The sequence below is a fragment of the Aythya marila genome, assembly GCF_965140915.1.
Source record: "Aythya marila genome assembly, chromosome: 5".
Taxonomy (NCBI): Eukaryota; Metazoa; Chordata; class Aves; order Anseriformes; family Anatidae; genus Aythya; species Aythya marila.
This window is the reverse complement of record NC_139046.1, coordinates 19903112-19915523: the sequence shown is the minus strand read 5'-3', so window position 1 is coordinate 19915523 and position 12412 is coordinate 19903112. Positions and strand designations below refer to the sequence as shown.

At 70.4% G+C, this 12412-nt stretch overlaps 2 protein-coding genes across 2 annotated transcripts; both read right to left on the bottom strand.

The window, feature by feature from the left end:
• Nucleotides 1–487: 487 nt before the first annotated feature.
• OSBP (oxysterol binding protein) lies at nt 488–5181 on the bottom strand. The gene is made up of 14 exons (XM_082761905.1): nt 4866–5181; nt 4411–4619; nt 4085–4332; nt 3808–4006; nt 3390–3492; nt 3262–3316; nt 3022–3153; nt 2695–2940; nt 2503–2623; nt 2304–2407; nt 2108–2203; nt 1825–2006; nt 1532–1752; nt 488–1458 (listed from the first exon to the last, which is right to left on the bottom strand). Exons 1-14 carry the CDS (start codon nt 5177–5179, stop codon nt 1316–1318), a joined length of 2373 nt encoding a protein of 790 aa, XP_082618031.1. The 5' UTR covers nt 5180–5181; the 3' UTR covers nt 488–1315.
• A 301-nt stretch (nt 5182–5482) lies between these two features.
• On the bottom strand, nt 5483–10872 carry PATL1 (PAT1 homolog 1, processing body mRNA decay factor). Its single transcript, XM_082760830.1, has 17 exons — nt 10775–10872; nt 10492–10603; nt 10105–10394; nt 9277–9471; nt 9093–9194; nt 8898–8987; nt 8543–8757; nt 8379–8468; nt 8025–8208; nt 7692–7815; nt 7505–7602; nt 7362–7421; nt 7127–7275; nt 6765–6924; nt 6311–6466; nt 6095–6186; nt 5483–6004 (listed from the first exon to the last, which is right to left on the bottom strand). Exons 1-17 carry the CDS (start codon nt 10787–10789, stop codon nt 5851–5853), a joined length of 2286 nt encoding a protein of 761 aa, XP_082616956.1. The 5' UTR covers nt 10790–10872; the 3' UTR covers nt 5483–5850.
• Nucleotides 10873–12412: the final 1540 nt, after the last annotated feature.

Below are 12412 nucleotides of genomic sequence, written 5' to 3'. Positions count from 1 at the left end.
CTGCCCTAGGGGACCCCAAATTTTCCCCCAAGGTGACTCCAAAGTGCCCCAAGAACCCTAAATTGCTCCAAGGGCCCCCAACCTGCCCTGCTCCTGGGATCCTTGGGGGGACTCCTGCTCCCAGAGACCCCCTGGAATAGGGGGGGAATGGCTGGAGAATGCGAGCAGCCCCTTGGGGCAGGTGAGGAGGAGGAGGGTGGGAGATGTTGTGTCCCCCCACGACCCCCCCTCCCCCAGGAGCTGCCCGGGTAGCTCAGTCGGTAGAGCATCAGACTTTTAATCTGAGGGCCCAGGGTTCAAGTCCCTGCTCGGGCGATACCTCCCTCTTTTGGGGCTGGGGTCTCTGCGCCCCATCCCACTTCTCCCCAGCACTTGCAGCTCCCCCAGGGCACCCCCAGCAGCACGGGGCTGTGGGGTAGGGGCTGTGCAGGGTCCCGGGGATACCCCCAACCCCAAAAACACAGCACACGCAGCCAGGCTGGGGCATTCACAGATTTTAATTTAGTTGTTTTCCTGGAGAGGTGGGGGGGGAGGAGAGGAGGAAAAAAAAAGAAAAAAAAAAAAAAAGGCATCATACACCCCCCGCTCTCTCCGCTGCATGGAGTGCCGCTGCTCGCCCCCCCAAGCCCCCAGTGGGGGGGCAGCTCAGCTCCTACAGACCCCCGCGCCGCCCCCCGCGCTGCCCCCAGCACATCTCTGGGCCGCTGTAGTGTGGAGTGTGGGGGGCAGAAGCCGGGCCCCTCGCCCCGAGAAGAAGGCACGGCGAGGGGGGCACACCCCAGGGTACGAGCAAGGAGGGGGGGGGGAACCGGGGCCCCCGCTGGGTCTCTACATGGATATAACGTACACCTAGAGAACAGGCTGCGGGCACGGCGTGGGGGCCCGCGTGGGGTGAGTGAGGCCGGACCCCCGCCCCCAAGAGCACCCAACTGCCTGGGGGCAAAGGGGAGATGAAAAACGAGGGGAGGGGGAGAAGAGACCAAGGCCAGCCTCGGGCTCACCCCGCGGTGCCCACCCCAGGGGGGCCGTGTCCCCATCCATCCCCGGGAGCCGCCCGGGGCGCCGCCGCTCCTGCGCCGGGGGTCCAGGGATGAGCGCACGCGTGGGGGGGTGACGGGGGAGCCCCCGGGGCTGGGGGGGGGCCGGGCTGGCTCCCGCTCCCCAGCACCAAGGTGAGTGTGGATGGGCTAAGGCAACCCCGGCGGGTGAGCGCGGCCGGCGCTCGCAGCGGGCGGTGAGACGGACGGACGGACGGACAGACGGCGCTCCCCCCGGGCAGCCCCGCAGGCCTCGGCCCCGCTGCTCCTCCCAGCCCTCAGAAAATGTCCGGGCACTGGGTCCAGTCCTGCTTCTCTTTGCTCTCCCAGTAGCCGCCCCTGTAGACGTGTGCCAGCTCCTGGGTGACCGGGTCCTTCTTGCGCTCGAACCACAGCGGCTTGTAGGGGTCGTAGGGGGTGCCTGGGGGCACGGAGACAGGGTGAGCGCCACGGGGACGGGGGGGGCTCGGGGGCTCCCCCCGCCCGCTCCTTACCGTCCTCGGTGGCCCTGGCGGCCTCGGCCTCGCGCCTCTTGCGGGAGAGGCGCTGCTTCTCCTCCAGCCGCTGCTTCTCGGCGTTGGCCTCGTCCCAGCGGCCGTTCTCCATCAGGCGCTGGTCGGGGCGCCGGCGGCTGTCGGTGGGCGCCGTGCCGCTCTCGGGGGCGTTGAGCGTCAGCGCCAGCTCCGAGAAGTAGTACATGTTCTCCGCGTATTTCCTGCGCCGGGAGAGAGGGAGGGCTCAGTCCCGCTGCAGGGCTCCGAGCCCCCCGCCCCGGCCCCGCACTCACGGCAGGGGGTTCCTCTTCCACAGCAGCACCCGGCTGTCCTCGGCCTCGTGCGCCCGCTGCCGCGCCTCTGCCCCGTTGTCCCCGCTGCCCGACGCCACCTTGTAGCAGTCCATCTTCTCGTCCCAGGTGCCCAGCAGGAGGAAATGCACCTTCCCCGTGGGGTCCGTTACCTCCCCGGTGACCTACCAGGACAGGGGACGCGTCCCACCCGGTGACCCCAGTGCCCCAGGCAGAGCGGTGCCACACTGGGACGTGCCACGTGCCTGCCCACCCTACACCCTACCTTCCTGGCCACGTCCCGCGAGAAGTAGCTGTAAGGAACGAACTTGAGGTTGCACTTGTCGCCCGTCTTGTGATTGACGATCTCGATTTCACCTGACTGCGGGGGAAACAGAGTCGGGTTCAGCCTGGGACTCCTTTCCCCGCTGACAGGGGAAACCGAGGCACCTCCAACGCCTCCACGTGGGACTGGCACCCACCTGGTCTATCCAGAGCTTGCCCACGATGATGTTGTGCACGGTGGTGGTGACTTTTTTCCACGTGTAGTGGTTGCCAGAAGCATGGAAGACGCAGTGAATGGTGCCTGTGGAGGGAGAGCAGCGCTGGATCAGTCCCCTCGAGCCCACCGGTCTCTGTGGGGGGACCAACAGCCCCCAGCCCACCCAGCCGGACGCTCACCCAGAGGCATGATGGAGAGATATTTGCCCCGGAACTTGCTGGTGATCTTGATCTCCTGGCGCAGCGTCCAGCCGTGCTTGGAGTCGGCGTGGTGCGCGGCGGCCGGCGGGTGGTGGCTCACCTGGCGGGGACGGGAGGGTCAGCCCGGCCGCGCCGCCCCAGCGGGTGGCCCGCGGAGCAGGGCCGCGGTACCTGCTCGCAGAGGGAGCGGTAGCCGCTCTCCTCCAGGCGGTCCAGCTCGTACGTCTCCCCCAGGAGCGGGTTGAAGGGCTTGCTGGTGCGGAAGACGGTGGTGGAGTAGGAGGAGACGGTGAAGGCAGCCACGTAGCACAGCTGCTCCAGAGAGCTCTCGCACTTGGCCGCCCGGTCCAGCAGCTCGTGGTACTCCAGGTCCTCGGTCAGGCGCTGCAGCATGGACAGGGGCTCGTTGAAGTTCACCTGGAGGAGAGCGAGAGGTGAGGGGGGGGGCCTGGGGCACACGGCAGTCACCCACCAGATCCCGCCCGCGTCCCCGCTCACTGGCATGGGGATCTTGGACAGCTCCTTCCCGATGCAGTTCTTCATGATGCTCCAGAGGTTGAGGCTGTAGTTGGGCTTGTAGGGGATGCGGGTTCTCTTCTCCTTCTTAGTGTCTTCTACCTGGTGCTTGTACTGCCGGGGGGGGGGGGGGGGCAGCAATGTCACAAAGCCGCTGCAACCCCCCTGGCCCATCCCCATCCCGCAGCCACCCCCAGAACAGCCCCAGAGCGGCCACCCTACCTGCTCCTCCAGGCTGATGTCGCTGCTGGTGCCGCTGATGTTGCTGCCGGTTCGCCTGCGGGGGAGCAGAGGCAGCGTTAGGGCCGGGCTTGCCCCTGCCCCCCCCAGCGCGACCCCCTGGCACTCACTTGTGGCCCATGGTCTCCAGCGCAGCGATGTTCTCCGGGGCATCGAAGAACTCGTTCTCTTCATCCTCGTCACTCAGGTCTCCTTTTGCAGGGCAGCAGGGATCTGGGCAAGGGGACGGAGAAGGGCTGTGTGCCTGCGCTCACCCCGGTGCAGCAGGGGACAGGGGGCACCACAGGATCCCTGCTACTGCTGGGCTTGGTGAGATACGGGAACAAGCACCTGGCTGCAGGGCCCCTTGGCCGTATGGTAGACACCAAACAAGCCTACTGCTTGTGGACAGCGATGTCAGGCTCGGAGATGGGCTGACAGCACTGCATTACGCAGAACACACTGCCCTTGGCTTCCCCTCCCCTCCTGCCCCACAACGCCTCACTCCCCCCAGCCAGCCCCGAAACAAGACGTGGACACTCGGGGTACCTTTGGCAGAGCCACCAGACCCAGCAGTGCCGGCGGGCAGCACGGTGGCACCGCGGAAAGCCCTCTCCAGGTGGTTGTGCTGCTTGGCCAGCTGCTCCAGCGTCTCCTCCAGGCGGATGCGCTGGTCCCGCTCGTGCTGCAGCGACTTCTGCCACTTCTTGCTGTGCGTCTGGGCCAGCATCAGAAAGTCCCGGCAGGCCTGCGGGCAGCGCCTGGTCAGTGTGGTGTGGGGAGAGGAGCGGGGCCGTCCCCCCCGCGCCCCCGGCAGCGGACTCACGTTGATCATGGCGTTGGAGGTGATGCGGAAGAGCGTGGCGCGCTCGTTCACCTGCTTGATCTTCTCGGTGCTCTCGGCGGGCAGCCGGAGGGTCTCCAGCTCGCTGAGGGAGCGCTGCAGGGCCGTGCCGTGCTTGGCGATCAGGTCGTTGCAGGTGCTCAGGTCCTCCACCTTGCTGGACAGGGTGCGCAGCGTGCTCTGCAGCTCCGTCTTGTCCGTCTGCGACACGGACTCGTCGCCGGAATCGTCTGCCGGCGGGACGGGCCGTTAGAGCGGGGCTGGCGGCACCGGTGCCGGGGGTCGGGGGTGAGCGAAGGCGCCGGTACCTGACTCCTCCAGCATCTTGACGGCCTTGGCCTTGGCCAGCTCCAGCGCCGTGACCCAGCGCTGCCGCTCCACCTCGGAGCTGGCCTTCAGGTGGTAGGTCTGCGCGCCGCCGTTGGAGATGACGAAGTTGCACGAGTCCTCCACCGTGATGTTGGCCGTGGCCAGGTTGATGGTGCCGCGGCACGTGTGCCGCATCTCCGCCTTGGAGCTGCGCGGGGAGGGGCCGGGGGCCGGGAACCGTTAACGGGGCCGGGCCGACAGCCCCGGGGAGGCCCCGCCACGTCACCGGGCGGCGGGGGAGGGGCTGGGAGGGGGGACGCGGGGCAGCTCCCGGAGCCGACAGCCGCGATCCGCGGGCGGCTCCGTGCCCCGTGGGCGCGGCGGGGCCGGGCCAAGGTCAGCGGGAGCGGGGCGGGGCGGGGCGGGGGGGGGGGGTCACCGTGCCGGGCCGTACCGGTAGTAGCTGAGCAGCCCGTTGCTGAGCACGAACCAGCGGCGCTGGTAGCCCTTGATGTAGTTGGTCCACTTGAACAGCCAGCCCTCCCGCGCCGAGCCGCCCACACCGGACCCGCCGCCGCCGCTCCCCGCCGCCGCCGCCGCTCCCGGGGCCGCGCCGCTCCCCGAGCCGCCGCCTCCGCCTCCGCCGCCGCCCGCCGCCGGTGAGGGCAGCGCCGGGGCCGCGCCGGGCGCCGCGGGCAGCGCCATGGGGCCGGGCAGCGCCGCCGCCGCCGCGCCGGGGCCCGCGCCCGCCGCGCGCAGCTCCGCCATGGCCGCCGCCGCCGCCCCGCCGCGCCCCGCCCGCCGCGCCGCCGTCAGACGCCCCGCCCCCCGCCGCTCATTGGCCGCCGCCGGCCGCCCCGCGCTTCTCATTGGTCCGGCTGAGGCTCCGCGCCCGCCCTCGTCGCTCCGCGTGGGGATTGGCCGCGCCGCGCGCACGTCTCCGCCGCGAGCCAATGAGGAGAGGGAAAGGCGGGTGGTGACGTCAGCGCGCGCGCCGATTGGACGCGTCGGCACCGCCCCGGGACGCGACCCCGAAGGGACCGGGACCGGGACCGGGACCGGAGGGCAGGCGGCAGTACACAAGGCTCTTTATTTACATCCTTATAAAAATGGAAAGTTACAAACGGTGCCGGGGCGCAACCGGCAGAGCCCCGGCCCCGGCGGCGGGCACCGGGCACCGGGGGGAGCGCGGCCGCGGGGCCCCGGCTGTGCAAATGCTCCGCGTGCCGGTACGAGCCCCGCGCGCGCACCGGGGGGAGGAGGGGGTGGCGGGGAAGACGAGGCGAGTGTGCAAAGAGGCGCGGGGGCGGCCGGGGGGCTCCCGGGGCCGGGCTCCCCAGCCACACCGGGGGCAGCGGGGGAGCCGCCCGGCCGCCCCGGTGCCGAGGAGCCGCGGGGGGCCCCGGTGCCGGTGCCCCCCGGGGGTGCCGCCGGTCAGCTCACTGCAGCTTTGTCTCCAGCAGGTTGAGCTTCTGCTGGTCGACGTAGCGAGAGAAGAGGGAGAGCAGGTTGGAGGGGGGGGACACCGGCTTGGCCAGGGCGGCCGCCGGGATCCGCAGCAGCTCCCGGCTCGCCAGCAGCATCAGCTCCGTCCTGCGGGGACACGGTGACACAGCTGAGTGCATGGGCAGGGCACGGCCCTGCCTCGGCACCGGGCAGCCCCCGTTCCCCCCCGGTGCTCACCACTGGTTGTCCTGCATCAGCTCCGTGCTGGTGTCCGAGCTCTGCAGCTCCTCCCCGCGGCTCAGCACCAGGTAGAGCAGGGACAGGCCGAACTGCGGGGAGAGCAGCGGGCGTCAGGGGGGCCCTGAGGGATTTTTGGGGGGGGGCCGCGCAGCGCAGGGCAGCCCCAGGGCTCCTCCCTTGGCTGCTCGCCCCGCAGCGGGCAGGGAGACGCACCTTGTTTTGCAGCACAGCAGCGAGGTGCAGGTTGGTGGGCGCGGGCGCGGTGGCGCTCTGAGGTAGGTTGGTGAGCTGCTGCACAAGGCTGGTGACCGTCCCCAGGGGGAGGTGGTAGAGGACGTGCGAGAAGGGCCTCAGCAGGCAGGGCAGCACCTGCGGGGAGCGGCGGAGAGGTCAGAGGCCCCTCCGGCCCCGCATCCTCCCCCTGCGTGCTGACAGCCTCCCCCCATATCCCCCAAACCACACAGGCTTTAATTCAGGCTTGTGGTTTCCCTTTTTAAGCCTCCCCCCCGTTTGCCAAAGGAGCTGGGGCTGATTTTGCAGATCCCTCTTTTCACCCTGAGCTCTGGCCCAGAGCAGGAAGCTGCTGTTGGCACCCCTGGGGCACGTGGAGACCCAGCTCGGGGTGGGGGCCACACGAGGGGAAGCCTCCCAGCCCCGGTGCGGTCACCTCGTCCTGAGCGTCCTTCTTGATGAGGAAGGGCAGGTTCCTGGCCGTCGCCATGAGGACGTCGGCCGCTTGCTCGGGGGACAGGAAGGGGAGGATGCGTGCCACCAGGCGCTTTCCTTTCCGGATGCACATGATCTGCATGAAGTGGTCATCGCTCGGCCTGCCGCAGAGGGGAGGAAGGAGCTGACTCAGCGGGGTGCCAGAGCGCTCCCGGGGGCTTCCCAGAGGCGCCCCGACACCACAGGAAATAAAAACAGGGACGGGGAGAGCAGTGACACCCCCGCGTCCATCCCGCCTGCATGATTAGAAGCAGCACCAGCTGCTGTGAGCGCCCACGGGCCGCAGCCTCTCTGTTTGCTCACCTCTCCTGCCCGGGCGCCTTGCCCCGCAGATTGTCGTACATGTCGCAGATCTTCTGCTTCCTCTCGCCCATCAGGGCCGGCCGCTCGCCTTCCAGGCTCAGGAGGTAGCGTCGCTCGTAGTCCTCCACGTCCAGGAGGAGGCTGTAGGTCTGCGGGAGAGACGGCGATCGACGGGGGGCAGGGGCTGAAGGAACCAGCCCCGCGGGAGGGGCAGGCCGCAGGACGCGCCGCTCACCTTCTCGATGGTGACGAGCGTCTGGCGCCGCTTGTCCCGGACCTGCTTCTCCTTCGTCTCCTGCCGGGAGGGACGGGGAGCAGGTCAGCATGCGGCAGCTCCCCCCGCGGGGGGCCTGACCCGCAGCAGGGCGCAGGACTCACGTCATCCTCGCCGCGGGAGGTCACCACCGCGTCGATCATCTTCCGCGGGTTGTTCACGCTGGACACCGTCAGCTTCCCGAGCGAGCCCTCGAACTGCACTGCAGGGGCAGGAGGGGCGTGGGGAGGGGTCAGCACGCCGCTCGCCCTCCCCGCAGAGCCGGGGGGGCCCCGGGAAGGGGGCGCTGACCTGGTTTGTAGGCGTGCTCCAGCTTGGCCACCTGAGGGGTGATGAGTTTGGTGCGCTCCTTCTTGGGGCCGTCCCCGTGGACTTCCTCAGCCGCTGCCAATTTTTCCAGCTTCTGGAAATAGTTCTGAGGAGGGGGGGGAGCGGAGAGGTTGGGACCCCAAAAACACAGCAGTACTCCTCAAAAACACTCCCCAGCCTGTGCTCCATCCTCCTCCCAGGATGCGAGGAGATGCTCACGTCCTCCTCGAGGAGCTCAAGGTCGCTTCTCAGCCCCCGTTTTCCACAGGGTTAGGGTGACTCCTGCGCCCTCCCTGCCGCTCGCCTCGCCCGTACCTGGTAGTAATAATCATCCAGGTAGGGGTCAGTGCTCTGCAGCTGCATCATCTGGATCTTGGACACCCAGTCCTTCTCCCGCTGCAGCATGAGGTTGGCGTAGGGGTCTTTGCGTGCCTGCTCCTGGTGGCTGCCCCGGTGGCCCCCTCGGTCCCCCACCGAGCCGTTGAGGCTGCGGTGCTGGCTGGCAGGAGGCAAGAAGGGCACCCGTGAGCACACAGGAGCTACAGGAAGGGACAGAGAGCGGTGCACAGGCTAGCCCCGGCAGCACGGGGCCCCCTGGAGCAGGGGGGATGCCCCCCCGGTGCCGGGCAGCCCCCTCTCCCCGCGCTCCTGCCCACCCCCGCTGCTCACTTTCGGTTCTGCTGCTGCCGCTGGTGCAGGAGCCGGCGGTGCTGGGGGTGCAGGTGGGTCGTGTCCGGCCGGAACATCTGCGGCTGGGGCCTGCGGGGAGCCCAGGGCTCGGGGTGAGCACGGGGCAGGCGCGTGGCTCCGGGGGAAAGGGGCACGGCGCCTACCTCAAGCCCTGCAGGTGGGACGCGGGGCCTGGAGGGGGCTGCGGCTGCGATGGGGGCGGCGGAGCTGGGGCAGCCCCGAAGAAGGCACGAAAGCCGCCGGCTGGAGACATCATCTGCCCCACTCTGCCCTGCAGCAGCTTGGGGTTGACGGAGGGCAGCGGGCTCCCGACGAGGCCTGAGACTCGGGCGAACTGGCTGGGAGACATTCGGCCGGCCTGGCGGGGAGGAGGGAGCGTTAATCAGCCCCGGGGGGGGGAAGGAAAGGGCTGGTGGCCACGGCCAGCACGGGGCTGGCTCCTGGGGAGGTGTGAAGAGGAAGACAGCGGGGCAAGGAGGGCAGCAAGCGGGGCAATACCTGGGCTCCTCCGAGCAGCTGCGCTCTCTGCAGGTGGGTGAGGACGGGAGAGACGCTGTGGGGGAACGGGTGGCCCAGCAGGGAGGAGTTCTGAGGGAAAAGAAGGGAGCGGGGCTGCCGGTCACAGCCCTGGCACGGCGAGGCAGCCAGGGTACTCGGAAGGGTGGCGGGGAGGAGCGAGGGGCGTCCCGGTACCGGTACGTTGCAGAGCTGGTTGGGGGACATCCTCTCGCCGTAGGGAGCGGGGTAGCGCTGCTGCATGCCGGCCCGGATGTGCACGGGCTTCGGGCACAGGATCTAGGAGCAGGGAGACAACGCGTTTCGGCTGCTGGCTCCTCACGCAGCAGCCCGCAGCCAGCACCGGGCCCCGGGGAGGTACCTGCTGGTTGAAACTGGGCACGGCCGCCTGCTTGGGAGGGGTGCCAATGGGGACCGCTCGCACCGGGGGGCTGCCGATGACGGGGGAGGACGAGCGGCGGGGCAGCGCCCGCTCAGAGGGGTCCCTCTCTTCCTCCCGAGCCTGCGGGGGTCTCTGGGGCAGGGCGTAGTCCAGCACGGACACCGACGGCATCTCCTGTGAGTGGAAACGGAGGAAAAGCCCCAGAGATAAGAGTCCCGGGGCTGAACACGGTGGCAAGTTGCTGCCACATCTGCACAGGCTTTTTGGCACCGGGGAAGCACAATGGGGTGCCGAACTCCTCCACGTCCCAGCACGCTTTCCCGGTGTCAGAGACCCCACAGCTGGCGTTCCTGGAGAGCAGGGGGAGGGCTGGGCATGCAGCACTTAAAACCCTACCTCTTAAGTCACTGGTGACCAAAATGACCAGTACTGTGAGAAACTGACGTTCCTAAACCTTGAGCACCAACACCACTGGGGATCAACCCTCTCTCTGGGAGCATCGCCCAGAGGTTTCTTGAACTCTGGCAGTGCTGTGACCACATCCCTGGGCAGCCTGTCCCAGTGCTTGACCACCCTCTGGGTGCAGAGCCTTTCCCTAACCCCCAGCCTGACCCTCCCCTGTCCCAGCTCCATGCCGTCCCCTCGGGCCCTGTCGCTGTCCCCAGAGAGCAGAGCTCAGCGCCTGGCCCTCTGCTCCCCTCGTGAGCTGAACAAACCAAGAGACCTCAGCCTCTCCCCAACCCTTCCCCGAGCATCCTCCAGCAGCTCTACCCCTAGAGCAGCCGGGAGGGCCCCCCCCCACCATACCTGAGCGAGCAGCGGCCCGCGGATGCGCCGCAGCACGGCGGGGCCGTCCCAGATCCCCGTGTTGAGCGGGGCGGGCTGCGTGCCGGGGGCCCTGGTGTGCACGGCCCTCATGATGGCCGGGTCCTCCAGCTCGCTGTCGATCACCAGCCGCGTCAGCCGCTCCGCCAGCGTGTCCTCGGGCTCGCCCAGCAGCTCGGCGTCCTCGCCGCCCGGCAGGGCTCGCTGCCCCGCGCCCCGCGGCTTCTCCTCCAGCTCCGCCAGCCGCTCGTGGGCCTCCTGCCAGTCGTCGTCTGCGGCGGGGGGAAACCGGGAGGCGGTGAGCGGCCGGAGGGGGCATGGAGGGGGGGGGGACACCGGGAGAGGGGCAGGGAGCGGGGCAGCGCTCACCGACGGCGCCGGCCCCGAAGGTGTCATCGTTGAACTGGTCGATGTCCTCGTCCTCCTCGCCCAGCGCCTGGAAGCCGTCCTCCTCCTCGTCCAGCGGGCACTCCTCCGGGGACTGCGGCGGCGGCACGGCTCAGCGCGCCGGGACCGGCACCGGGACCCGCACCGGGACCCGCACCGGCACCGGGACCAGCCCCCAACCCACCCCCGGGCCCAAACCCAGCCCCGCCGGCCCCAGCCCGGCCCCGCCGGCCCGCCCCGTCCCCTCCGCCCGCCCCCCGCTCACCGGGTACCGGAACATGGCGGCGGCGGAGGCGGCGGCGGCGCCCCCCGCCCGCAGGCTCCGCGCGGCCCGCTCCGGCCCCGCCGCGCATGCGCCGCTGCGGGCGCACGCGCATGACGTCACCCGCCGCGGGCGCGTGCGCCGTGAGCAGCCCCGCCCGCCGGGAAGCCTTAAAGGGGCCCCGCCCCGCCGGGCTGCTCTTAAAGGGGCCGCCGCCGCTTTGCGCCCCGCCGCACGGGGCCGTACCGGCGGCCCCCCCGCCGTGCTGCCTGCGCGGTCGCCTTCTGCCCCCCGCCGCCACGCCGTGCCCAGGATGGCCCCGCCTCGCAGCCCAGCTCCGGCTGCACAGCCCCGGCCCCTGGATGTGTCCCCTCGACGTGGCCCCATACACAGCCGCGGCCCCGTACCCTGGACGTGCACCCCAGTCCTGTCCCCTCGACGTGTCCCTTACCCACAGCTGTGACCCCGCTCACGTCACCCCTGCCCACCAGCAATCTCCCACCGTGTCCCCTGCCCCAGCCCTGTCCCCTCGACGTGTCCCCATACTCAGCCGCGGCCCCATCCCCAGACGTGCCCTACCAGCCCTGTCCCCTCGACGTGTCCCTTACCCACAGCCATGTCCCCACTGGTGTCACCCCTTCCCACCAGCAATCTCCCACCGTGTCCCGGTCCCCAGCCACATCCCCTCGACGTGTCCCCCTACGCAGCCGTGGCCCCATACACTGGATGAGTCCCCTCAGCCATATCCCCTGGACGTGTCACTGTCCCCTAGACGTGTTCCCATCCCCAGCTCTGTCCCCTAGACGTGTCCCCAACCCCAGCCGTGCCCCCTGGACGTGTCCCCTGTCCCCATCCTTGCCCCCCTGGACGTGTCCCCAACCCCAGCCGTGCCCCCTGGACATGTCTCCTGTCCCCATTCTTGTCCCCCTGGACGTGTCCCCATCCCCAGCTGTGTCCCCTGGACGTGTCCCCATCCCCAGCCCTGCCCCCTGGACGTGTCCCGTGTCCCCAGCCGTGCCCCCCCCGTGTGCTGCCGCCCCCCTCTCGGTCCCGACGCCCTCGCTTCCCCCCCGCGTGCCCGCGCCACGTCGCGGGGCCACCCCCGGGCGCGGGTGGGGGCGGCTCCGCCTCGTCCCTGCCCCGGTGCGCCGCCGCCGTGCCCGTCAGCGGGGATTAACGCGGGGCCGGGACCGGGGGGCGGCGGGGCCGATGCGGGGCGGCGGCGGCCGGCGGGCAGCATGAAGGACCGGCTGGAGCAGCTGCGGGCGGTGGGCGACCCGCGGGGACGCGCCGGGGGGGACACGCGTGGGGAGCGGGGCGACACGCGTGGGGGGGGACACGGCGGAGAGAGGGGGGCGTCCCCCGGACGGCGCGCGCTGCCCCCACGGTGGAGCACGGGGGGGAGAGGGGGGGATGAATGGGGCTGAGCCCCCCGGTTCCCGAGTGGGTGCGGGGCACGAGTGGGGTCCCACGGCCCACGCTGCGTGGCGGGGGTCTGGGGGCGCCGCCCCTCCCCACGGCGCGCTGCCCCCCCCCCGTGGGGCCGGGATTTAGCGGGGATTACGGAGCCAGCGCCCGGGATCAGGGGCTGGGGAGGGCGCGGGGGGATTAGCGTTATTTTTACCCCAGCGGGGACAGCGC

What these genes read in the sequence shown, in the direction of transcription:
- OSBP (XM_082761905.1), bottom strand. Translation starts at nt 5,179, where the DNA reads ATGGCGGAGCTGCGCGCGGCGGGCGCGGGCCCCGGCGCGGCGGCGGCG. An exon ending in GGGCTGCTCAGCTACTACCG is followed by an intron (nt 4,620 to 4,865) that starts GTACGGCCCGGC and finishes CTCCCCGCGCAG; the next exon opens with CTCCAAGGCGGAGATGCGGC. An exon ending in CCTCCAACGCCATGATCAAC is followed by an intron (nt 4,007 to 4,084) that starts GTGAGTCCGCTG and finishes CGCTGCCCGCAG; the next exon opens with GCCTGCCGGGACTTTCTGAT.
- PATL1 (XM_082760830.1), bottom strand. An exon ending in TGGATGATTATTACTACCAG is followed by an intron (nt 7,816 to 8,024) that starts GTACGGGCGAGG and finishes CCCCCTCCTCAG; the next exon opens with AACTATTTCCAGAAGCTGGA. An exon ending in AAGGCGCCCGGGCAGGAGAG is followed by an intron (nt 6,925 to 7,126) that starts GTGAGCAAACAG and finishes CCTCTGCGGCAG; the next exon opens with GCCGAGCGATGACCACTTCA.